Source organism: Onychostoma macrolepis, chromosome 24 (genome assembly GCF_012432095.1).
Source record: "Onychostoma macrolepis isolate SWU-2019 chromosome 24, ASM1243209v1, whole genome shotgun sequence".
NCBI classification, from domain to species: domain Eukaryota; kingdom Metazoa; phylum Chordata; class Actinopteri; order Cypriniformes; family Cyprinidae; genus Onychostoma; species Onychostoma macrolepis.
Genome location: NC_081178.1, coordinates 27,661,257 through 27,688,420, shown reverse-complemented (window position 1 = coordinate 27,688,420; position 27,164 = coordinate 27,661,257). Strand labels below are relative to the sequence as shown.

Sequence of the window (27,164 nt, the reverse complement as noted above, 5' to 3'; positions counted from 1 at the left end):
GCAACCACCCAGAGTACCCTAGCAACCCCAGATCAACACCCTAGCAACCACCCCAAGTACCCTAGCAACCACATAGCAACATCCTAGCAACCACCCTGGGTATGCTAGCAACTGCATAGCAACACCCTAGCAACCATCCCAAGTACCCTAGAAACATCCTAGTAACATCTTAGCAACCACCCAGGGTACCAATGCAACCACTCCGAGTACCCTAGCAACCACATAGCAACACCCTAGCAACCACCCTTAGTACCCTAGCAACCGCAGCAACGGCCCTAGCAACCACTCCGCGTGCCGAGCAACCGCTTAGCAGTGCCGTGGAAACCACTCATGCCGACCTAGCAACCGAGCATTATAGTATTGTTATTACTAATCGCCCGGACAAAATTTCGGCGCTCTACTCCTCATGCACCTTTTGTCGTAGACCCATGAATGAGATGTCAAATCATGCGGCATATTGAGGAGAGGTGTGCTATATCTTTTATAAGTAATTGAGTGTACGATGTTTGTCTGGTGGACGAAAAAATTTGGGCGAAAAAGTCCCATAGACTTAACATTGGCATACAATTAGTGAGATTATATCTTTGGATCAGGAGGTCACAGAGACTAGGGGGAGGGCTCATTTGACTCAGCCTATCAAGCAGCCAATAAGTACTGACATGATAACTTCATAGCTATGCCCTAGCAACCACTTACAGCACCCTAGCAACCGTAAAAGGACATTAACAAACAATATTTTAGCACCAAAACATTGTAGAAACAGGGGGTTGGGCTCTGTTGATTCAGACTGTCAAATAGTCTTTAAATACCATCCCATAAACTGTATAGTCACACTATAGCAACCATTTAGAGTACCTTAGCAACTGAACAAACACATGAATAAGCAATTTCTCAGCTGTTGATTTTAAGTCGCAGTGATCTGTGATGAGCAGCAGAGAGTTATGATGAAGTAGCTGCTGTCAGGCTGTTTAATGTGTTTCTCTCTCAAGTCTCGACAAGGTGGGGTCAATAAATGCCCCGAAGGGTGCGTTTATTGTATGAGAGTGGCGTGCCAAAGCTTCTTCCCTTTCTCCAAGTGTTTGAGTGCTGGGTGTCCGTGCTGTGCTCGTGCTCGTGCTTCGTGGCTGGCCGGTCGGTCGGTCGGTCGGTCGGTCGGTCACACACTGCTCTCTGGGGAATATGGAGAAGAAGATTAGCGGTTTTAGTCGGAGACATGTCTCACCAGTGTGTGCGCGTTGGTGGCTTTTGTAGCAGTCCCTTGATTGGGTTCAGCTGTGGCCGGCCAGTCCACGCTGATGGCGTGCAGGTGTTCCTCCTCCGTTTCCAGGGCGACGCTGATGTGGCCTCGGGACACGCGTCACAATATATAAATATATAGATCGGATTATCAGATCGGATGATTTTTGGATACGCAAGAAAAATAAATTTAAAGCACAGAGAATGAGAATGCCATGAAGGGTTTTTTGGCATAACTTTATGTGTAGCCTAAGTATCTTAAATGCAGGGTGACATGAAAGAGGAATCAACTTAGTATTTCTGCGCTGTCTGAAACACGTCTTTATACTTGTGCACGCTTTGGCTTTGTGTGAGAACAGCGTATGCGTATCAAACTGACTTCTCTTTCGTTTCTTCTTCTTGTGATTTAAAATTGCTTGTAGGCCCTACTTGTAAATTGTTAAATTAATCTGCGAATCACATGCGTGTCGAATGGTGGAGTCAGGTCTGTACGTATCACAGATCAACTGAGATCCATTTAACCCGTAATATAACAGATCAGAGCAATCTTTCATTTGCAAATTGAACATAAAATCATCAAATTGCTACTCCATATCAATCGCATACAACAAAAATGCAGAATAATTAGAAGAATCATTATTGCGCAATAAATAACAGAGTGTCATATCTATACCAAGGTTATTTTCGTAAACGAAAACTGAAACTAAGACTAAAACTATTGGTCAAAAAACATTTTCGTAAACTGAAATAAAATTAAAATTTCTAAATAAATGAAAAACTAAAACTAAACGAAACTAACAACAGTAACTGAAAAACTAACGAAAATAAAATAATAATTAGCAAAAATAAATAATCGTGTTCGTGATTTAATAAGCTCTCATTCTGTGCCAGAAATCGGACCCGTGGTTGTTCAGGGAAATAGATGGCGCTTCATGCACGTGAGCTGCGTCCTATAATCACAGAGAATTTAAAAAACAAGACGCGGGCTATGAAATGGGAAATAACTATAAAATATGAAATGGGAAATAATAATAATGCACGCCTTACAGCGCACGAACGTTTAAAAGCGTGCTTGACGTGCGAGAACAACATGAGAGTGAGTTAACACAGAATTAAAAGTTTTGTATGAGCTGACTTTAGTGAATAGTCATTTTGTCACGCTTTGTGATTACTATAGTAACGTCCGCCTCGAATCCATGACAAGAGCACCACCTTGACTGTATAAAACACATTCAAAACGAGAGAAAGCGATAGCTGCGCTGTGTTTCTGTGTAAAAGGGGCTTCAGAACTGGGATTGATTGTGTTGCTCATCTGAAGCTCATCTGGAGCGGCTCGTCAAAGTAAAGTGCAAACATCATTTAAATCACCATCGCATTTATTTTTGAGTAGTATGAGGTTTCAAAGCATTTTAGATTGTTTCTTCTTATTGTGTACGTTCATAGGGGTTGACGGGACATACAGTAGTGTGCACCGGTGACTCGTATGTAAAAAAAAAAATCCAACAAATGAATGCATTGTAAACTTTATTTTTGTCCATCTGTGTTTTCAGAGTTTCAATGACGATTGAAAAGAACATGCCTGCGTCCCAATGTGCACACTGTCCATGCTAAATTCTATGTGATATTAGTCATTTTTAAATACTATTTAGGGCAGATAGGGTGGATAGTATGCACATTGGGACGCAGGGCATGTTTCCTCAAATCCAGCACTGGAGGGCTATTAATCTGCAGAATTTAGCTCCAACCCTTAACTCAACTGCCTGATGCTGTCTAACTCTGAAAACCTTGATTAGCTTGTTGTTTGTAAACTATTGGCATATTAAACAAGATTACATCTTTAATATGAATGAATATGAACATGAATATGAATTAATAAATTGTATTCATACAAGTTGCATATTTTAGTTTTTTGTTGAATTGTAAAGAATTATTTTATTTTCATTATTAAGAGGTTTGCACAAGAGTTAACTGTAAACTGCAAACATTCAACTTTGCTAAACTTAAATGTCTTGGTTTGGTCTACACTGGAAAACTGTTAAACTATAATTACTAAAACTGAAACTAAAATATATAAAAACTAAATAGAAATGTGTTCACAAAATAAAAACTAAACTAAAACTAACAAAACCATTAATGAAACTAACTAAAACTAAACTGAAATTATAGGAAATTTGAAAACGATATTAAAATAAAAACTAATTTAAAAATTCAAAACTATAATATATTTGCTTGGAATTGAGAAACAGCTATACACACTAAAAACGTTAAGAGGAATAAAATGGATTAAGAAAACATGTAAACCAGTTAAAACTCTATTATACATAAAATAATTGTAATAAATAGAGCGGAAAAACATGTTACTTATGTGAGAGTATCACAAATTCACTATGGCTAAAAATCAGATCCAGTCATATATATTCGATCCAGAATTGGTTCCGGATGACTTACGTAACCCGAGTGAAGCATGATGTGTGTGTTCTTGCTCTCGCTCCGGTTCATGTGTGCGCGCTCTTCTGGGAGAAGTGCCCATACAAGCAACTCAACCCTTTATGACCTCATATAGGGCCATACTCTGTTTAGCATGAGAATCCAACTCGTTAGCAGTGTAAAATAGTCAGAATACATGAAATAGCATTAGACCTCCCTTTTAAATATATATTTATCGCTATTTACTTAAACATTTAATCTTTACACATTTGGGCCATCAGGAGTCTTTCTTCATGTGGTTTGAATTGGTTGTAAATTTTAAGCTCTTTTTTTTTTTAAGTTCACACTTATTGATAAATCATGATTTGTGCATGAAAATGTTCACACGTGAGTCAGTCAGTAAGAGTGTCTCAATCAGCTCCTTAGTTCACTAGTCAGTGCACTACTCAGGGATCACATAACGCTCATGCTCAAAACATTCCCACAATGCACAAAAGCCAGTATGCATCGCTGCTGTCTATATGTTTCTAGAGGTCACTCAAACCAGCTGAGCTGAAATACATGTGCTACATTCATATACAACCAACAGATTAATCAAACTGTTTAAAGTTATTAATTCATCCATAATCATAGTCAAATCCTGTAATAAACCAACAGATGATAAAACACCAGTCAAAATATTTCTACAAAATGATTAAAAAGATAAAACGAAAAGAAAAAAAAAAACGATAAAAAGATTAAATAGTGTGATGAGCAGATACAATGATAGACAGGATGAAATGAACGAGCAATCTTCATTTAGAAGCTCATTTAAATACAGGATCAGTTCATTTGCATATTGATCAGATGCTTCAGTGCTCTGAGAGTGTTTATAGTGCTGTGAGTTTAACACTTCATCACTGACACACACAACAATCTTCATCAACATGACCTTCATCATCATCTTCATCTGGACTCTCACAGCGTTTGCTCAAGGTTTGTGGAGCACAAGTTTGATATCAATTCATTTCTTCAAGTATATTGTCAAAGTTTTGAGTTGATTTTCTTCTTGTTGTGTTTCAGAGTGTAGAGGACAGATCACCGTCACTCAGAGTCCCTCAACGACAGCAGCTCGACCAGAAGAAACAGTCAAAATCAGCTGTAAAACCAGCACAGATGTGCACAGATATAGTGATGGGGATGATGCTTTTTTCTGGTATTCACAGAAACCTGGAGAAGTTCCTAAACTCCTGATTCGTTATGCAAAAAGCCTTGAGTCAGGAACTGCCATCTAGATTCAGTGGCAGTGGATCTAACAGTGATTTCACTCTGACCATCAGTGGAGTCCAGACTGAAGATGCTGGACATTATTACTGTCAGAGTTACCACAGTGGTGGTGTGTTCACACAGTGATAAAGAGTCGTACAAAAACCTCCGTCAGTCAGAGTCACAGAGACTGAACTGATCCTGCAGCTGCTCAAACACTATCACTCACTACTGACACACAGAGACAAACACAGCAACTACACATGAGCTCAGAACTGAGTTAGGAGTCAAATCAGCTCCATTAGACTGAGATCTGTCCTGTGACAGACGGGTTTAACTCAACTATGTGTGGTTTTTTGTAGATTGCATACCTTATACAATCATAATGTATCCCTGATAAACTGGTCTTATGAAACTACCTCTCAAACTTCATAACTGTCTCATCACTGCATGAGCAGAAGTGAAACTGTTCAGTTCAGAGCGTTGAACCGATCAAACAGTGAAACTGTGAGTTTGGTGTAAATCAGATTTGCATTGACAGCTTTAGTGATTCTGATGGTCTCAGAATAGAGCAGCTCCGTCTCCAGAGACCATGTTCAAACCCCAAGAGCTTCAGTTCACATTTACTGCTAAACGCAGCTGTTCTCAACTATTACAATCCATCAACAGCAGCTGAAACTTTAGTGAAGGAAGGACACACTGATCAATGATGCAGTCGAACACAAATGTAAGGCGTTCAGAAGCTTTATTGAATGAACAGCAATGGCAGCAGATTGAAAGACTGCTTGAGTATTGAGCTGTAAATCACGTGACTGCTGTGAATCCTGCTGCTCTTCACTGGAGAAACATCAGCACTCGGAGCTCTTGAGGAACAAGGTCTCTTGAGCAGCTCCGTCATGTGTTACTCTGCAGACGAAGCGCTGTGCGTCTTCCCAGCGTGCTTTGCTGAGGCTCAGGACGCTGCTGCGGCTGTAGCGTCCGCTCCCGCTCTGCGCTGGTCTGAACCCCTCGGTGACCTCTGACCGTCCAGCGTCCAGCTCACCTGCGCCCCTGTGGAGAGTAAGAGCTGAGCAGGCAGAGCAGTGCGGCTGAGTCTCCAGAGATCTGCAGAGAAGAGGGAGGCAGCAGAGACACGGAGGGCTTCACTGCGGGACCAGCTGAAACACACAAACACACACAAAACTCACTTCTTCACATCTGCAGCTACAATCTTCACTGCAGCAGATGTGATAATGCAGACAAAATCACAATCACTTCATATACCACAAGTTTCCTCAATTAAGTTTGAAAGTATTCTCCATTAGCTGAATAAATATTTAATATTAAGAAATATTCTTTGTTAATTTAATGGTAGAAGACTGTAAAAATGCCGCGGTGAAAACCTGTTAATCAGTGAACTGCAAGTTCTTTTACTATATTCAGTGACAAATCTAACAAATCTAACTGGATATTTCATGTAATTTTACAATAAAATACTGTTAACGTTTTGGAAGCGAAAAAGAAGTGTAGCATTCACAGCTGCTATTTTACTGTACATTTTACATATTTATTTTTACAGTGTGTCAAGTATAAGATACTTTATACTGTATGCATAAATGTATCACTTTTCTGAAGCAAACATGACATACTGTAATATATGTGCTATATTTGTTACTTTCTGAAATAAGTAAAATATTTAAACTGATTTTATAAAATATATCTGATCATTTTATTGTGATATTTTTATAATTGGTTACTTCAATATATTATTAATTTGAAAACAGTCATCATTCTGGACATGTTCATTCTCATAAACATAGTTATAAGTAAACATAATAGTTTAAATAATTTTTAAATTATATTTTCTCTACGTTATCCAGCATTTGTGTCATGCACAAATTGAAATATATTAGGAAATAATTGAAAAATCATAAAAATTGCCATTAATTAAAATATATTAAAATGTTAGCATACATTTGGAGTGAAATTACTAGTTTAAAACAATAAGTACAAATATGAACTATGGCTTGAAATGGAAAAGATATGGAACAAACCAAATATGACTTACACATAATATATCAGACACAATTTGATAATTAAATACACCAATTGGTGAAATCAATCAATAAAATAGAATGAAATTTTACAATAAATACGTAAATCTTCTTAGTAATATTTTTGGTAATAAATTAAGAATATTGTTGCCAAATGTTCTTAAATAAACTTATACCTCCTTTTAAAACACACACATTATGTATTTATATTAAATAATTTAAGAAAGACTTACTTCTGATCATCAGTTTAGTTCCTCCACCAAAAGTCCACCACAGTGCTTCATTCTAGTGAAAGTGTCGTACAAAAACCTCCGTCACACTCAAATAAACACAACATCACTTTATTGGACTAAACTGACTTTTACAAAAACAGCCACATCATTTCCTAATGTCTCTAAACAAGGAATTAAATCTAAACAAATAATATTATCAGAAATTCTCTGTATTGATCACATATTCTTTACATATTTTATTTTGGGTTTATAAAAGGTCATATATATTTCTGAAAGCAATTTTAGTAAGTTTTGATGACCTGTGACCTCTGGAATGAACTTTGCCCTCTCATTGAGTTCACAGTGACATGCTTATTTCTCTGAATGATTCAATTCTGTCACTGAATCATCAGAAAGCCTGCAGTCTGAACCAGAGACTCACACAGAATGAAAAAGTGAATAGAAAAATTTCTAAAGAAGTGAAAACACTCATCATTGGATCATGAGACTAAAACACATTTAAAGGCTCAGTTTTCATCTGCATGTGGGCTTTTTCACGTCTGTTTTGCTCCAGGAGGGTTTTTCCACAGAGAGTCACTTTGCATCGACACATGCTTCAGCGCTCCGAGTGTTTATAGCGTTCAGACTCAAACACTTTATAACACACTGCTGTTTACCACGGTACAAAACCAACAAACACAATGAATCTCTTCAGCAGCTTCATCTGGATTCTGACAGCTTTTATTCCAGGTAACAGAAGAGAAAGATGCTCATTTCTGACTCTTTAATGTTGATTTAATTTGATTAAACACATATAATGTTGTTGTCAGCAGCATCCAGAGGAATCACTGTGACTCAGCCTGAAGTTCTGACTGTTTCTGAAGGACAAGACACCACTATAGAGTGTAAAACTAATCCTGGAATAACTGGCTGGGGTTTACATTGGTATCAGCAGAAACCTGGAGAAGCTCCTAAACTCATAATTTATGCTGCAGATAGTCTTTATGATGACAGTTTGAGTCGATTCAGTGGGAATGGAGAACAAGGTGGGACTGATTTCACTCTGACCATCAGTGGAGTCCAGACTGAAGATGCTGGACATTATTACTGTCAGAGTGCACACTATATCAGTAGTAGCTGGGTGTTAACACAGTGATAAAGAGTCGTACAAAAACCTCCGTCAGTCAGAGTCACAGAGACTGAACTGATCCTGCAGCTGCTCAAACACTATCACTCACTCAACAGTGCAAAAACAGAAATATGATTTTAATATCAATTCTGTTGAGGTCCATCATTATTTTTTGAAGATTATTAAAAAAATGTATATATATATTATACATATATATAAAATATACAGATTTTTTTTTTTCAGATCTTTTATGCTTTATCTTTTCTACTCTCAACTCATTTTTTAATCCATTATATTTATGATTATGTGTTTTATAATGCATAATTTCTTTCTAATTATACATACTTCTTCCAAAAAGCATCCGCGGGACATAAAGATGTTGCTAAATCTTATAAAACTACCACTGAAACTTCATAACTGTCTCATGATTCCATCAGCGGAAGTGAAACTGATCCAGTTCAGAGTTTTTAACCAATTAAACAGTGAAACTTTGAGTTTGAGTTTTGAATTTTCATGGATATTAAATGAAATATAAAGCATTCATATAGTAAATGTTAATCTAACACACTTTATCTTCACTTTATCTTCACCACAATATCTATCACTTTATCTAACACGATATTTGTGAGGTTCATATTGTTTCATAATGTTTCTGCAGGTGTTTTTTCATGCTCCATTGAGTGAAGTTTCTAAATTCTTAAATGTGAGCTAAAGCCCTGATACAAAGAAAGACCCGAAACAAAAATGACAAAAAAGAACACAAAGACACAAAGTTAAAATTGTATTTTATTTATTAAGCAAATTCTAATAGAATCACGACTGAATGATAAAGCACACAGAGTCTTGTATGAAGCACACAAAGCAGAGCAGCTGCAGATGAGAGCGACTGAAGCTGGATGTGGAGAATGAAGGAGTCGCTCATGTGCTGTTAGTCTCCATGTGAGACATGAGTGAGAAGAGCAGCAGATCTACTCTGAACACTGCTGTCTCGTCACGTGTCCAGTGAGCGCAGGCTGGCCGCTCCGTGTGGCCTCACAGCTCACTGAGACGCTCTCCATCCACTCCTGCTCAGAGAGAGTCAGGCTGCTGCTCCAGCTGTACAGACCGTCCTTCTCCAGGAGCCCAGCGCTGCTCTCCTGAGACCTGCTGCTCCCGTCCACCTTCCAGCTCAGGCTCCAGTCTGACGGGAAGCCCTTGCTGGCCACACACACCAGTGTCGCTGTCTTCTTTGAGGAGATCTCTGCACTGGAGGGCGGCAGGACGCTCACTTTAGGACGAGTGACGCCTGACAAACACACAACACTCAACTCAGTCAAGAAGAAAGCATTTCTCTCCTTTCAGGCTCAGAAAAAAATATAAACAATTAATACAGTGATAGTTTTATTATTCGTTTTTGCAACATTAAACTGCAAGTCACCTGAATTAATTTTTTACAAAGCCTGTGTTTAGCAGTGCAACGAAAGTTTAGTGAAATATATTGATTTGAAGAGACATTTACATTATCAGCTTAATAGTAATATAAGTCCATTAATTATAGTCCATTTTATTTAAAGCATCAACGATCAGATGTGAATAAACTCAGATGTGAGTTTATTGCCATTTTTGGTAGCAGCATGAGAAAATTAGGTACAAAAGTTTGTTTTAAAATATAGAAAATATAACTTTTGTCTGGCATGTCTACTATTAATTATTAACCTATCAAATAAATACAAATTAAGCAAGCATTATTTCCAGTTTAAAAATATCTGCAGGCTTTACTTAACACATTAATCTGAAAGTGTAAGTAAAATCAAAGTGATGGCAAAATGACTATAATTTAATTATCAATGAAGAAAAAAAGAGCTGAATCTCTGAAAACTCATAAAATCACATTATTAAGAAATAACAGAAATGATTATAGTTCACTGGATGAAAACGAAGATGCCATGACAATGAACACCATCTTTACAATGTTAAAGTGCCCCTATTATACTCACAATCAAACTCAGTTGATTCAGTGACAGACAGAGACACGTGTGATGATCCTCATGTCTGTAAAAACCTGCAGAAACATCCATGGATTTGACATAAAATTTAGGAATTAACAGTGACATTTGGATCCAAATTCAGTAAATAATATTCTCAAAGTCTAATATGAGAGAATCAGGTTAATATACTAAAGCTGATCTTGTAGATTTTTTCAGAAGTGAATGATCTGATATAATTTATAACAGTTTAGCTAAGATATATTATTAAAAAATAAATAAATAAATAAATAAATAAAAACAATTCTAATTTCAGTAATTGTATTTGCGACTGTCTTCAGGTAAATGATCTGGAGTGTGTTTGCATATTGATCAGATGCTTCAGTGCTCTGAGAGTGTTTATAGTGCTGTGAGTTTAACACTTCATCACTGACACACACAACAATCTTCATCAACATGACCTTCATCATCATCTTCATCTGGACTCTCACAGCGTTTGCTCAAGGTTTGTGGAGCACAAGTTTGATATCAATTCATTTCTTCAAGTATATTGTCAAAGTTTTGAGTTGATTTTCTTCTTGTTGTGTGTTTCAGAGTGTAGAGGACAGATCACCATCACTCAGAGTCCCTCAACGACAGCAGCTCGACCAGAAGAAACAGTCAAAATCAGCTGTAAAACCAGCACAGATGTGTACAGGGATGGTGCAGGGGATGATCACTTAGCCTGGTACTTACAGAAACCTGGAGAAGCTCCTAAACTCCTGATTTATTGGGCAAACCGCCGTCAGTCAGGAACTCCATCTAGATTCAGTGGCAGTGGATCTAACAGTGATTTCACTCTGACCATCAGTGGAGTCCAGACTGAAGATGCTGGACATTATTACTGTCAGAGTAGACACAGTGGTGGTTATGTGTTCACACAGAGATAAAGAGTCGTACAAAAACCTCCGTCAGTCAGAGTGACAGAGACTGAACTGATCCTGCAGCTGCTCAAACACTATCACTCACTACTGACACACAGAGACAAACACAGCAACTACACATGAGCTCAGAACTGAGTTAGGAGTCAAATCAGCTCCATTAGACTGAGATCTGTCCTGTGACAGACGGGTTTGACTCAGAATCAGAGAAAAAAATGGTAAAGTGATATTAAATCAAACAAAAAACAATACTTCTCAGTTCCAGTGTTGACATTTTTGTATTTTGTTTAGAATAGATTATTTGACCCTCATTGTGTATTACCAGCAACATAAAGATGTTCTTGAGCAGTAATTTATTCATCTCAAGCTGCCAAAATCCAGCGACTGCTAAATTGTCTCTAGCAATAACTTTGATCAAAAAATGAAAGTGAACATAACAGTTCCTCTTCAGGAACTCGAGCTGCGTCCAAGAACGCTAGGGGAACGCCTCCAGCGTGACCACGCTCTGATACAAATGTAATCTGTCCAAAGGATGGGCGACGTCACGGGCGGGTGACGAACGGCCAGGAGGCATAAAAGCACGTGCGGTGGAACCGGCGTCAGCTTTTGTCATTCAGCTACCGCTACTCTGTGTGTGTCTGTCGATCTGTGTGGTGAGTCTTATTTAGTGTTGTTTGTCACTTGAAATAAGCTCCACAATGTCTAAAGTGCAGAGAAACTAGCACTTGGGCGAGAGCAGATCGCATTACAGGCTGTGTTTTTCACTAACAGTCCGTGTGTGGTCTGCTTGAGTGCAGAGCACGCAGAGTCAGCTCGAGGGAGCTGACTGCCCACTTTGTGAGCGTTTGTCGCTGCGTATGCTTACTCTCAGAGGGCTCTCTTTGAGGAGGAGCTTTCACCGCGTTCCTTGCGTTACCGGCCCGCCGCCGAGGCGGAGCAGCGGCTGCGTTCGCGGGGATCGCAGATGGATCAGGTGGAGGGAATGAAGACGGGCAATCCCCTATCTTCTTCCTTCCCATCAGATCCAGCGCCCGCTCTCTGGGTTCGGAAGCCCCGCGGATTCTTCCCCCAGAGAGAGGGCTCGACGCTCCGCCTGTCTTTCTCCGAGGAGGTAGACGTGAAGGGCGTCGATGAGCTTTGTAAAATCGCAGTCTTTGCACGAGCATTGTTTGCACAAGCTTATTATGAACGAGGTTGTCATTATAGCAGTGTCCCTGCATAGGAACGGAGTTCGCGCTGTCAGCTCGAGAGAAAAAGAGAAAAAGGGGCTGATCGTGCTGCTCCCGCCGTATGATCTCGTGGTTCCGTCCGCCGCTGCTGAGGCACGGCGGCGAATGAGATCGCGGGGATCGCATAGATCTGGCGGACGGGTTGGAGACGGGTTCGCCCTCTCTCCACCTGCAATCCCCAGATCTAGCGCTCTCGCTCGGGGCTGGAAGCCCGCGGTGCGGTTCTTCCCCCTTTGAGTGAGAGCTCACTGTTGCAGCGCGCGTTGCCGAGGCGACGCGTGCATTATGTCATTCTCGTTCGTTTCATGAATCCTTTTCATATCAGACCGTATTTACTTGTCTGGTTGTTTTTCTCCATTTAATTCTGAGGAATTAAATTATCTATTTCATCTAACTAGGAGAAGTTAGATGTGTATGTGTAAAAGGAGCCTAAGAAAACTTGGGATTTTCTCGAGTGAGAGCACAATGTTTTACTTCTCTTCCTCTGAGGAGGTTGATGTGGTCAGCAGGGGCTGCTGGGCGGAGCAGCCCCAACCGTGTTCCAGCTCCTCATATAGGGAGCGTCACTTCTCTTACTCCCCAGTATGTTGGAGTCAGAGTGGCGCTCCTGGGCCGAGGCCTTCTAGCAGAAGGCGGATCTGCGGACCGTCACTCTCGCTGGATAGTCTTTGGCTAAAACATCCTGCTGCCTATGGCCCAGGACTTCTGAGGGCCGGCCTCTGGGGAAGAGTGGCATACACGGTGCCCGTCTCTCCTCAGTGCCCTCAGGAGATCGGTCTGCCAACCCTGCCACGCACGGTGTTCCAGGCGCAGCGATCTCCAGCGAGCACACATCTCAGTTTCTTCCGCCCGGAAGCGTGGCGGAGCTGAGATGCTCGCCACCCCGGGGTCTCTAGAGCAGCTAGTTTGGCTTTCTCCTGCCGGTGTGCCGTTCCAGGATACCGAACTAGCCGCTCTGATTATACCAGAGGCCAGTCTCCAGAGACTGGTTCCTTAGTAGGCACCTGGCGTGTGGGAGCCCCTGCCAAGCGTGTCTCATTGGGTCCTGCGTTGCAGGCTCTGGTTCTACCAGTCTAGTCTTCCTAGAAGATGACGCGAGTCTGAGGACAGTCGCTTCAATAGGAGACTTCGCTGAGGTAGTCCTGGTGCCCATGGCCCAGAACTTATGAGGGCAGGCCCCTTGGGGAAAAGCGGCGACACCGCGGTACACGGTGCCCGTCTCTCCTCAGTGCCCTCAGGAGATCGGTCTGCCAACCCTGCCACGTCACGGTGTTCCAGGGCACAGCGATCTCCAGCGAGCTCACATCTCAGTTTCTTCCGCCCGGAAGCGTGGCGGAGCTGAGATGCTCGCCACCCCTTCAGGGGTCTCTAGAGCAGCTAGTTTGGCCGTCTCCTGCCGGCGAGCCGTTCAGGACACTGAGCTAGCCGCCCTGGTTATACCAGAGGCCAGTCTTGAGAGACTGGTTCCTTAGTAGACTATTTGGCAGCGTGAAAACTACTGCCAAATGTGTCTCCATGGGACCTGCATACTGTAGAGAGGCTACAGAATCCAGTTTGGTTCTCCTCCGCCTGCTTCAACGGGTGAATCCCACTCTGGTGGGCCCGAGCAGGTTCTGGTAATGGAACGAGAAGTAGAGTACTCTCTTGAGGAAGGAGGCCATCGAGGTGGTCCCTCCTCTCGAAGAGATTCCGGTTCTACAGCCGGTACTTCATAGTTCCCAAGAAGGATGGAGGGTTGGCGTCCCATTTTAGATCTGCATCAGTTGAACCACTCAGTCAGCAGACTGAAGTTCAAGATGCTCAAGCAGGTCGTGTCTCAGATCAGGTCCGAGGACGGGTTTGTCACGATCGATCTAAAAGACGCATACTTCCATATCTCCATCCTTCCCACTCACAGGAGTTCCTGAGGTTTGCTTTCGAGGGCAAAGCTCACCAATATCGGGTTCTTCCCTTCGGCCTAGCACTCACCCCCGCACTTTTACAAAGTGTGTGGATGCCGCGTTAGCTCCGCTATGCTACAAGGCATCCGCATATCCACTTTGGTTGATTCTCGCTCTATCAGAGCAGATGGCTGCTCAACATCAAGATGTTGTTCTTGCTCGCATTAAAGTGTTGGGGTTAAGACTGAACGCCAAGAAGAGTGTGCTTTCTCCATTACAGAGAACCACTTATCTTGGTGTGGTGTGGGATTCACCACGATGCAGGCACGTGTGTCCCCTGCTCGGATCGAGTCGATCCTCACGGCAGTCAGGAGAGTGAAAGAAGGCCAGTCACTCAATAGTGGTGGCTCAAGACCAAGGGGTTCTCCCAAGGGAAACCCGCTTCACATGATCAAGGTCACGTGGTGGTGCCTCGTGCCTTAGACATGTGGAGACATCCTTGGTTCTTGTCTCAGGGCCTGGTGCTGGGAGCTCCGTGTCGCTGCGTACGCTAGCGACGGACGTGTCCCTCACCCTGCCCGCAGTCTGTGGAGTACTCGCCGTCTCATGTGGCACTTCAACTGCCTGGAGATGCTGGCGGTGTTTCACAGAAACACTTTCTCCCAGACCTAAGAGATCGCCGGTGTTGGTGCGATAGCACCGAAAACACTGCGGTGGTCTCTTACATCAACCACCGAGGTGATCTGCGTTCACGCCCCCTGCACAGGCTGGCGTACCAGATCCTTGGGTGGTCCCAGGACAAACTCCTCTCGCTGAGAGCAGTTCACATGCCTGGGCATCTCAGTGTGGGAGCAGACATCCTGTCGAGGCAGGGGCTGAGGCCGAATGGATGCTTCACCCTGAGGGGGTGAAGCACATTTGGAGAGTGTTTGGCCAGGCTCAGGTGGACCTCTCCGCTACTCAGGTAAGTACACAGCGCATGTCCCCTCTGGTACTCTCTAATTTCATCCAGCTCCACTGGGGCTGGATGCCATGGTACAGACGTGGCCGAGGCTTCGTCTGTACGATTTTCCCCGATCGCTCTGCTCCCGGGAGTTCCGGCGAGAGTGCGCTGACACGAGGTCTGTCTACTTCTGGTAGCACCGTTCTGGCCGGGCCGAGTATGGTTCTCGGACCTGATTTCTCTCCTCGACGGCTCTCCATGGGAGATTCCCATCAGGAGGATCTCCTCTCTGGCGGGGTCTGTCACCCCGCCCGGAGCTTTGGAAGTTGTAAGTGTGGCCCCTGAGGGGGCACAGCCCATAGCTTCCGGTCTCCCAACCGAGGTTGTTGAGACCTTCCTCCAATCCAGAGCTCCCTCAGCAAGGAAACCATACGCCTTGAAGTGGAACTTTTCACTTCTTGGTGCGGAGACCGCCAGCTCGACCCAGTCAACTGCCCGATTGGTACAGTTCTGGAGTTTGTGCGGGCCTGTTCCTCCGCAGGTTTAACCCACTCCACCCTGAGGGTTTACGTGGCGGCTATACCGGCCTACCGCGCCCTTCTCGGTGGCCTTTCAGTGGGTAGGCACCCCCTAGTTACATGTTTTCTCCACAACACAAGGGACTTGTACACCCTGAAGTGAAGTGTCACTTCATGGTGCAGAGGTTGCCAGCTCGACCCAGCCAACTGCCCATTTGGTACAGTTCAGGAGTTTGTGCGGGCCTGTTCTTCTGCAGGGTTAACCCACTCCACCCTGAGGGTTTACGTGGCGGCTATACCGGCCTACCGCGCCCTTCTCGGTGACCTTCAGTGGGTAGACACCCCCTAGTACATGTTTCCTCCAGAGGCTGAGGCCTCCGGCCAGAGAGTGTTTGCTATGTGGTGGATCAGGATGCTATTCCATAGCCTCGAGTCCTCTGCTCTCCCTCTTGGGGATCAAGACTCACTCTTCAGAAGTTGGCCTTGGGACGCAGCCACCTGTGGCCTTTTTCCCTCGCCCTAGCTGTGCTCCATCCACACTAGGCAGGGATTTGTCAGTCTGGCAGCGTGGGATCTCGTTCCCCTAGCGTTCTTGGACGCAGCTCGAGTTCCTGAAGAGGAACGTCTTGGGTTACGTATGTAACCCCAGTTCCTCGAGGAACGAGACGCTGCGTCTCAAGCCATACTTCCGGCATCCCCGCGAGTGGTTGTTTCATTCCTGAAGCTGACGCCGGTTCCACCGCACGTGCTTTTATGCCTCCTGGCCATTCGTCACCCCGCCCGTGACGTCTCGCCCATCCTTTGGACAGATTACATTTGTATCAGAGCGGTCACGCTGGAGGCGTTCCCCTAAGCGTTCTTGGACGCAGCGCCTCGTTCCTCGAGGAACTGGGGTTACATACGTAACCTAAGACGTTTCTGCCAATCTCATGTTACATTTTTTTTTTTGGATTGCTTACACACTAAAATTAAAAGTAGTACACTATTAGCAAAACCTTACACTCAAGAAGCAAAACATCAGCCCATATTTGCACAACTATAAGCACATTGTCAACCTCACACTTGTTGCAAAACTCTACACACTGTGATTTAAAAAACACTAAACACACTTAACATACATTACACACAAAAATCTATCATGAAGTCACTTCCTTGCAATACCAAAGCACCGACTGTCAAATTACCGCACCGTCCAACCAATTGGTTCAACACAGTCATCAGGTGTACAAACACTTGTTTGCTTAATTGTAGACACACCAATCAGGTGTATAAGCACTATAAAAAGCAGCAGGTGAGTTCATCGATCTTCAAGCACAATGGAAAGAGTCAGAGAAAGAGTAAGACGAGGACGAGGACGAGGAATCAACAGAGGAAGAGGAAGAGACGGAGGCCATGCTAGAGGTAGAGGTAGAGGTAGAGGTAGAGGTAGAGGAAGAGGAAGAGGAAGAGGAAGAGGAAGACAAGAAGGTGCTCAAAGAGGACCGAATCTGACAAATGAGATCCGCGCAACACTGGTTGACCACGTTGTCAACCACGGCCTGACGCTGAGGGAGGCTGGACTGCGAGTACAGCCAAATCTAAGCCGATACACAGTGGCAAGTGTGATAAGAACATTTCGACTGGAAAATAGGTATTGTAAAAATATCATCATATCAAAAACATCTGCACGGTTTCAGTAACTGCTTACAGTACTGTATTCTATGCACTATCAGCACTTCTGTTACCTTTTGCTGTGAAATTACTGTACTATTCTATACTGTTTTGTTTTTTTTTCTACATAGGATTGAGGGTCAGGAACGACAAGGGGGAAGGCCTCCTATGTTCACAGAACAGCAAGAGAGGGAGATAGTAAACATGGTTTTGGCCAACAATGCTATAACACTCAATCAGCTCCAAGCTAACATTGTCAATCATGCCAGTTTCAACGATATGCATCAGGTCTCAACATCAACATTGGCACGCATCCTAAAAAAACATATTCAAATGAAGCAAATTTATCGAGTGCCTTTCGAGCGCAATTCGAAAGGGTGAAACGCTCATGCATGATTATGCAGAAGTATGTATTCACTTTAGCAGTGTGATCTTGCATACTGTCTCATAATCTTTACTGTACTGTAATATGTATACTAGATCTACACTGAACTACACAATTTTGCCTGACACTGTTCTTCAGGGAGTTTTACGACTGGATGGAGAGGAGATCCAGCATGAGTTCATTTACGTAGATGAGGCTGGGTTCAACCTGACGAGAACACGAAGGAGGGAAGAAACATCATTGGCCACAGGGCTATAGTCAATGTCCCAGGGCAACGTGGGGTAATATAACACTCTGTGCAGCCATTATACAGGTTGGGGTCCTCCACCGCCATGCCCATATGGGCCCTTACAACACAGCACTCATACTTACATTCTTGGACCAATTGCACAACATAACAGCAGCAAATCAAATCGATCATATGCAATACATTGTTGTCTGGGACAATGTGTCTTTCCACCGCTCTGCTCTGGTTCAGAACTTGTTTCAGCAACATCCACATTTCACCGTCCTATATCTTCCACCATACTCTCCATTCCTCAACCCTATAGAAGAGTTTTTCTCGGCATGGCGGTGGAAGGTATATGATCTCCGTCTCCAGGCTGAGGTACCCCTCATCCAAGCCATGGAGGAGACCTGTGACCAGATGGAGGTAGCAGCAATGCAAGGATGGATTCGTCATTCAAGACGTTTCTTTCCAAGGTGTCTTGCTAATGACAACATTGCCTGCAATGTTGATGAAATTCTCTGGCCAGATCCAGCTAGGCGAAGAGACAATGTCTAGTTTTTTTTTTTTTTTAAACCGTAAACTTGCAGTACAATACGTAAAGTGACATTTTGTTACAGTATTATGAATCTCCATGTCAACATTTTGGGCGTGTTGAGAAATAAATGAGTTTCTTCAGTCTGCAACATTGGTCTTGTGTAGTGTTTGGTGGATTTACATTATATTTGTACTTTGTTGATGGTAGCCTACTCTAATCATAGGGAAGTAGAAGTGCTAAAAGTGTTTTAGGTTTATCACAGCAGAGTGTAACTCGTGCAAACAGAGTATAGTAAATGTGAAACGTGTGTTTCATATGGTGACAAAGTGTGGTTTTTAAACAAGTGTATAGTTTTTACAAGAGTGTTTAATTATGCAAAGGCTCTGTAGTGTTTTGCTAATTGGGTGTGTGGTTGTGCTAATTGTGTGTAGTGTTTTGAAAACACGGGCCCTGTTTTGAAAATCGTGCTTAAGCAATCCAAAAAAACTGTAAACCAGTAAACTCCTGGAAAGTCCAGGATCCAGTAAGAAAACTCAAACAGAAAGTTCAAAACAGCGCTAATGCAGAGAAAACACTGCCGATTTCATCAGAGACTGTGGAGAGAATAGTGACTTGCGTCCAGATGTTATTAAATTATTATTTTCAGCATGTATTTGGCTTAAAAGCAAGAGTGATGCTGGCTGAAGGTGTTTTAGATTATACGGTGGTCAGAGGTTTAGTGATTCTGAATGATCTGTAGAGTAGTGCAGTCCGGTCAAGGCAGGAGGTTTAGTGGTCTTTGGCGTCTCCCTGTGGCCCTGTTTGGTATCGCAGCTTGACTTTTGCTAATTTGTATTGAAAACTTTTATTTAATTATAGATTGATTGATTGAGGCACTATACATACATTGTGAATTAAGAAAAATAAAAAGTATTCATATAATACATTTTTAATGATTATTTAAAATAAATAAATAGGGGGTTCAGGCACTTATTTTTTTCCACTTCAAGCACTGCTATTTATTGATCACGTTTTCATTAGACATCTTGATTTTTCTAAATAATTCTGTATTTGTAATTGCATTTTAATGATTAAAGTGATTTTAACACGTTTTGATGACCTGTGACCTCTGGAATGACCTTTGCCCTCTCATTCACACTGACTTCTTGATGAAACTGACATTTAAATCATCAAAAAACCTGAAGCTTCAGACACTTGAGTCAATGTTTTTGACTCATTACATGAGAAAATATCTCAAACATTATTATGTTTCACGAGCATCATCTGCTGTAACCCATACACAGATTTACATAGAGATGATTTGCATTGCAGCACAAGCTTCAGGAGATTTTATAGCTCTGAGTTTGAACTCTGAGAATCTGAACCAACAGCAACCATGAGCTTCATCACCATCTTCATCTGGATCTTCACTAGCTGCTGTTTCACAGGTGAAGAGATAAACACACTCTATTCTAACTGATCATCTGAGCTAGAAATACTGTCCTTCAACAAATACTGAATTCTGAATGTTTATTCACTTTTCTTGATGTAGAATCAGCAGCTGGAGCGACGGTCACTCAGACGCCTGCAGTGAAACCTGTTCAACCAGGAGACACAGTTACTATCTCCTGTAAAACCAGTCCTGAAGTTTACCAGGGTTGGAGTGTTCAGCCTCTACACTGGTACTTACAGAAACCTGGAGAAGCTCCTAAACTCCTGATTTATAATGCAAACCGTGTCCAGTTAGCATATAGATTCAGTGGCAGTGGATCTAACAGTGATTTTACTCTGACCATCACTGGAGTCCAGACTGAAGATGCTGGACATTATTACTGTCTGTGAGTACACTGTCCTAGTAGCTGGGTGTTCACACAGTGATAAAGAGTCGTACAAAAACCTCCGTCAGTCAGAGTCACAGAGACTGAACTGATCCTGCAGCTGCTCAGAGGAGGATCTGAAATAACTCTGTTGTTTCTCTCTGTCTTGTTTTTGCTCTTCTCCTCATATTCTGACTCTCTGTAGGAGAAGAGTGATGATGGAACTGGACGGATTGAATCTGCACAGCTTTGAGGCTTTGGTTTGATTCATTGTGCTCTTATAGATCCGTCACCTGATGGAGATTGGAGCTCATCTTACAAACACTCATGCAGCTGTTTTCAGTCACACAACTGCAGCTCCTATAATTCCTGAACTTCAGTTCAACAGAAACTCACAGTTCAATAATTGAAGGTCGGTTCAGCAAACGCTTCACATAAAGAGCAGATGATGGCGCTGCTGATTTACGATACTAAAACCGCCGTATTGTCTGTCCCAGTAAAACCAGTGTTCAGTCTCAGTTACTGTATACTACTGTTCAACACTTTGAGATCTCCCATACACAAATGTAATATGTATGTACAAATATTATATTTCCACTTATGAAATAGTGGTAAAGCATACAAGAAATCTATTCTAAATTGGAACAATTTAATATATTACCATCATATAGGCCTATTTATATCTATCCCATACGCATGTCACCCTGGAGCACAAAACCAGTCTTAAGTAGCACATTTATATTTGTAGCAATAGCCAAAAATACACTGTATGGGTCAAAATTATTGGTTTTTCTTTTATGCCAAAAATCATTAGGATATCAAGTAAAGATCATGTTCCATGAATATATTTTGTAAATTTCTTAGCGTAAATACAGTATAACAAAACGTAATTTTTGATTAGTAATATGCATTGCTAAGAACTTCATTTGGACAACTTTAAAGGCCATTTTCTCAATATTTAGATTTTTTGTGTCCTCAGATTCCAGATTTTCAAGTAGTTGTATCACAACCAAATATTGTTCAATCCTAACAAACCAACAAAAAATAACAAAAAATACATCAATGGAAAGATTATTTATTCAGATTTCAGATAATGTATATATCTCAATTTAAAAAAACTGACCCTTATGACTGGTTTTGTGGTCCAGGATCACATGTGTTTGTATGTTTCCAGAGTATGAGTGTATGTTTAAAACATTTTTGGACATATATGTCATGTAGGCCTATCCATCTATCCATTTTATTTATTTATGTATGTATGTATGTTCTTTTAATAAAGTTGCATATGTTCACATATATGGTTGCTACATATACCACAGGGGGGAAAAAATCATCACATATATATTATTAAATTATGGACATGTATAACTTTTGCTATGGGTTTAATAATGTTATAAACTTATATCTTCATCTATCCAAAGTATGTACACATGCGAACATTATTTATCATAACATATGGGATTATCACTTTTAATACAGGGTAATATATATCATATTTCTGTGTGGAAAGTAAGATTATCAGAAAAGACGTATTAATTTGATCAAAAGTAATTTATAATGTTACAAAAGATTTCTATTTCAAATAAATGCTGTTCTTTTGAACTTTTTATTCATCAAAGAATCCTGAAAAAATACATTGTATCACAGTTTCCACAAAAATATAAAGCCGCACAATAATATAAAATAATAATCAGAAATGATTTTGAGCAGCAAATCAGCATAAAAAATGATTTCTGAAGGATCATGTGACACTGAAGACTGGAGTAATGATGCTGAAAATTCAGCTTTGATCACAGAAATGAATTACATTTTAACAGATATTCATATAAAAACCAGTTCTTTTAAATTGTAATAATATTTCACAATTTTACAGTTTTTACTGTAGTTTTGATCAATTTAATGCAGCTTAAGAGATTTTTTGAATGATAATGTAAATACAGTCTCTGGAGTGATTTTTAGTTTAGATTTTACTTCTTTGTCATGTCAACCTTCATTTACATAATTTCACATAATAAACATCAGTGCAAAAGAACAAATCGAGAGATATAACAGGCACAAATATGTTCATGGGACTGAATTATAATGCTAATGGCATTGCAGAATTTTTAAATAAACGTTTATTGTTATTTATTTAAACATTTTATAGTTATATATTTCTGTCATCAGGGCTCTTTTTTCATGTGGTTTGAATTCGTTGTAAATTTTATGCTATTTTTTTTGTTGTTGCTGTTGTTGCTGAAATTTCACACTTAAATTATAAATTATGATTTGTGCATGAAAATGTTCACACATGTGAGTCAGCCAGTAAGAGTGTGTCTCAATCAGCTCCTTAGATCACTAGTCAGTGCACTACTCAGGGATCACATAACGCTTGTGCTCAAAACATTCCCACAATGCACCATCAAAGCTAGTGTGCATCACTGCTGTCTATAGTGATGTTTCTTAAGTTCCCTCAAACCACCTGAGCTGAAATACATGTTTAATTCATGTACAAAAATCTTGAATAATCAAAATATTTAAGTCATTAATACATCCATAATCATAGTTCATCCTGTAATAAACCAACAGATGATAAAACACCAGTCAAAATAATTGTACAAACAAAAGAATAAACAGTGTGGTGTGTGGATACAATGATGGACAGGAAGAAATAAATGAGCAATCTTCATTTAAATACAGGATCAGTTCATTTGCATATTGATCAGATGCTTCAGTGCTCTGAGAGTGTTTATAGTGCTGTGAGTTTAACACTTCATCACTGACACACACAACAATCTTCATCAACATGACCTTCATCATCATCTTCATCTGGACTCTCACAGCGTTTGCTCAAGGTTTGTGGAGCACAAGTTTGATATCAATTCATTTCTTCAAGTATATTGTCAAAGTTTTGAGTTGATTTTCTTCTTGTTGTGTTTCAGAGTGTAGAGGACAGATCACCGTCACTCAGAGTCCCTCAACGACAGCAGCTCGACCAGAAGAAACAGTCAAAATCAGCTGTAAAACCAGCAGAGATGCACTCCTTTGGGGAGGGAATTATTATTTCAGCTGGTACTTACAGAAACCTGGAGAAGCTCCTAAACTCCTGATTTATTATACAAACCGCCTCCAGTCAGGAACTCCATCTAGATTCAGTGGCAGTGGATCTAACAGTGATTTCACTCTGACCATCAGTGGAGTCCAGACTGAAGATGCTGGACATTATTACTGTCAGAGTTTTAATTGCAGAACAAATTCTGCTGGTTGTGTCGGTGATCTTGTGTTCACACAGTGATAAAGAGTACAAAAACCTCCGTCAGTCAGAGTCACAGTGACTGAACTGATCCTGCAGCTGCTCATGAGGATGTGATACAACATCATCACATGCATCTGGAAAAAATATCTAAATGAATCTGTCACTCTGAATAATCATAGAGGTTAAACCATTAGTCGAGAGCAACAACTCAACAAAAAGTCAATCAAAGTCTCCAACATAGGCTCATTGGAAATACGTGCCTCTACATACATTTCTGCAAAACTGAGTACCAGTAGGCTCTGTACGAATCACTGCAGTTTCCAGTTGAAATGAACACTAGAGGCAGTAAAACTCAAGACAACTTTTATTCCTTTTCACACAAAGTATGATTTACAGGTACAGAGTTTTGATTCATAAGGAAGTTAAAATCGCATGACTGCATCAACAAATGCGTTTTTATATCAGTTTTGCATTTGTTAACACTATAAGGTTTAGGGTTGGGTTTGGTGCAGGGGATATTTCCAGCACTATAGAGCATTAACCTTTAGCGACAGTCCCCCAATTTTTGAGTTCTGAACAGCCGCAATAATATGGCTAAAGGCGCCTTTGATATTATTTTCATCTAAACCACCAGATGGCACAAAAACGTGGCGTAGCACTTTCCAAAACATTCGCTTTTCAAGATGCAAATGTATATTTGTCTGATCCTTGACGCGATCGCGCGCAGCAGCGCAAAGTTGATTCTGTGCTTTCTTGATCTAATATTTTATGTTTTTAAAATGTTGTAGATTTATAGCAAATGAGAATCGCTAAAATTAATGCATATATTTTGAGACAAAGGTCTTCTTTATGATTTTCAGTTTTGTTTAAGATAATTAAAGCAACAGTTTTTAAATAACAAAAGAATATTTAAAAGTATGGTATTTGGGGGTAAATGCGCCCCTGCTGTTGGGGCTAAAGGCACAGTTATTAACATGATAATTAATAGATGGCTGACTTTTCCATTTGTTGACATGACATTGTTAGATTCAGATGTAAATATCATATATTATGTTGGGTGTCCATATTAGAGATAATCACCATGTTTAGAATGAAACCATTGTAAGGATCCACCCGCCAGCCCACAAAGAGGAATCCAGCGGCCTGGTCGAAGGTTTAATACATGTTCGGTCTTTTACTTGCGCCTCTGAATTTATCTGGATTTAGTTTCAATTTTAGTCTAGCTCCATGTTCAATCTGACTCCAATTTCAAGTTATCATTAAATCTAGGCAATATCTCTAATCTATCTCTAAAAACTGATCACAGATATTGATTGTATATCAATTTAGATATTTGATTCCGGTCTCACTTTTAAAGGGGGTATAACACACACAGTTTCACCCAATCTCATTTTAATCTTGAGTACCTATATAGTAATATTGCATCCTTCATATCTCCAAAAAGGCTTTAGTTTTATCATATTTATAAAAGAAAGATACAGCTTTACGATTCTCTCTGAAAACAGCCGAGCTTCTGGATGGAGCCGTGGGCGGAGCTAAAGAGTGACGAGCACTTGAGCACCAATCACCAACAAAACACAGATATTTGATGCCGTTTCACTTCCGTCTGCAGGTCCGAATCATGACCGAGATCTTTTATAGCTGGGACTGCTCCATCTTTCAGTATCAAACGATGTGCAAATCCAGCGTCGAACTGGGCCTTGTTCATGAAACGTTCGTCTGTCAACAAACACACTTGAGAAAAAACAAACTGCATCCACTGTTTACGTAACGCTGGGTTCTTCGGGAAGCTGAACAAGGTTATCTTTCCCTCACAACCAAAAACACACTTCTTTAGAGACATTCTTCCCGAGCGAGTCTGTGCAGTGCAGCCGAATGAAGCGCTCTTGCTGTATGGGTGCGTTCTCTCCAAAAAAAACTCTCTGAAACGTGTACGAACCCGGAAGTAAGATTTCTGGCACAGAAATACTCTGTTATACGTCCAAATTGTTTTTTTGATACTTTGTCCATGCTTAGCATGAGAATCCAACTCGTAAATGAGCACGGAGAGAAGTGTTGTCTGCTCTCTGTGGAGATCTCCTCTCCAGATAAGTTTTATTGCTTTTGTATTTGCTACCTCAAAGTTTCTATTTTCTGTCACAAAGGGTATCTAAGTTGATGATATCCACTAGATGGCGCTTGTGTACTTAAGCACTCACTCATTTCACTAACTTTTGATTTGTTTAATTTGTTTAACTTCTATATTTTGTTTATTTTACAGTGTTTATTGCGATTTATATACTGAATTATTGTTTACTCGAGCAAAATTGCAAGACTGAAAAAGAGTTTTTAGTTGTTTTATTTTATTCCCATCTTGCCTTTTGTATACCACTTCCTGTTTTGTCATCTGTGCGAAGAGATAAAACGATGCTGTCTTTGAAAGGTTTAAGGTGTTTCTCTGTACGATTACAAGTCATCCGTCCAAGAAAATTAAAGATATAACCCCCTCTCTTCGCTTACAAGCAGGCAAAAGTGGTATGTTGGGGTATATATATATATATATATATTTATTTTTTTTATTTTTTTATTTTTTTTTTTTTTTTTCATTTAAGAGTTTAAAGTCGTATGCGTGTTTTCTGTGTAAATGAATGTGTGACTGATGTTTGTTATATTCATTTTGTTTATTTAGTTCTACGGTGTTGGTGTCCATGTCCATAAGTGCATTAAACATCTGTAAAAAGAACCTTAGCCTTCGCGTTGTGACTAAGGGAGACATAGCTTTATTGCCTGGCATCTGTTTTGTGTGAGTTCCTGACATTTTGGATTCATGAGGAAATATTTTCACTCCTTTCACCATCATATTTGAAAACATGATAGTAATCATATGAGCCCGTGTGTGGGGTAAAAGGCCCTTCTTGCCACCTCATACATTTATAATATTTTTAAACAAAATAAACAACTTGAATGATTTATTTTCACACAAAATCTGTTGCTCTATTAATGTTCAATAAAACGTTTTTTTTTTTTTTTCTGCAATTATAGGCGAAAATTTAGGCGATGTGAATAGCACATTTTTTCTTAAGGTGGGCCTTTAGCCCGGTTGTACCCTTCCTCAAGCGGCGTTATAAAAACGCAGGAATACGTGCCTTTACCAACGTATTACAAATGTGCCACGGTTACATATTGAACGTATTTTAGCGCCACTCTCTGGACATTTCTCTTTGAAACTGCCACGATACGTGCAGTAAGGTACGTAACAACGGTGCTGCAGACATGTATTTAGAGGCACATATTTCCATTTTTTTTTTAAATGCAATCAGTTATATTGTGAACACAACAGCACATCTGTCAGAGAGGTTTCCAGTGACCTCAGTTTATTCTCCTGTTCAGTGAAACAGCTCATTAAACCAACTTAAACCTGTTCACTGCTGCAGTGTTTGCATAGAGAGTGTGTTTTACATGAGCAACACACGCTTCAGTGCTCTGCATGTGTTTATAACTCTGACAAACATCAAACATGATCAACAACTGTTTTTCACTCAAACTGAACCTACAACCAACAAAAATGAGTTTCATCACCATATTGATCTGGACGCTGACAGTATTATGTAGAGGTTTG

The 27,164-nt window shown here is 40.8% G+C and overlaps 1 pseudogene and 5 gene segments (V, D, J or C); 5 read left to right on the top strand and 1 right to left on the bottom strand.

Moving 5' to 3' along the window:
• Positions 1-3,818: 3,818 nt before the first annotated feature.
• LOC131533437 (immunoglobulin kappa variable 4-1-like) lies at positions 3,819-5,182 on the top strand (annotated as a pseudogene).
• A 2,481-nt stretch (positions 5,183-7,663) lies between these two features.
• On the top strand, positions 7,664-8,434 carry LOC131533701 (immunoglobulin kappa variable 1-12-like). The segment is given in 2 exon segments: positions 7,664-7,903; positions 7,987-8,434. Coding segments are annotated over 2 exon segments (372 nt in total).
• Positions 8,435-9,113: 679 nt separating this feature from the next.
• On the bottom strand, positions 9,114-10,224 carry LOC131533088 (Ig lambda chain C region-like). The segment is given in 2 exon segments: positions 9,114-9,567; positions 10,188-10,224. Coding segments are annotated over 2 exon segments (354 nt in total).
• Positions 10,225-10,276: 52 nt separating this feature from the next.
• Positions 10,277-11,303, top strand: LOC131533339 (immunoglobulin kappa variable 4-1-like). The segment is given in 2 exon segments: positions 10,277-10,751; positions 10,841-11,303. Coding segments are annotated over 2 exon segments (384 nt in total).
• Positions 11,304-19,904: 8,601 nt separating this feature from the next.
• On the top strand, positions 19,905-20,597 carry LOC131533087 (Ig kappa chain V region K29-213-like). The segment is given in 3 exon segments: positions 19,905-19,962; positions 20,067-20,352; positions 20,537-20,597. Coding segments are annotated over 3 exon segments (399 nt in total).
• Positions 20,598-23,016: 2,419 nt separating this feature from the next.
• Positions 23,017-23,620, top strand: LOC131533431 (immunoglobulin kappa variable 1-27-like). The segment is given in 2 exon segments: positions 23,017-23,165; positions 23,253-23,620. Coding segments are annotated over 2 exon segments (402 nt in total).
• The last annotated feature ends 3,544 nt before the right edge of the window (positions 23,621-27,164 follow it).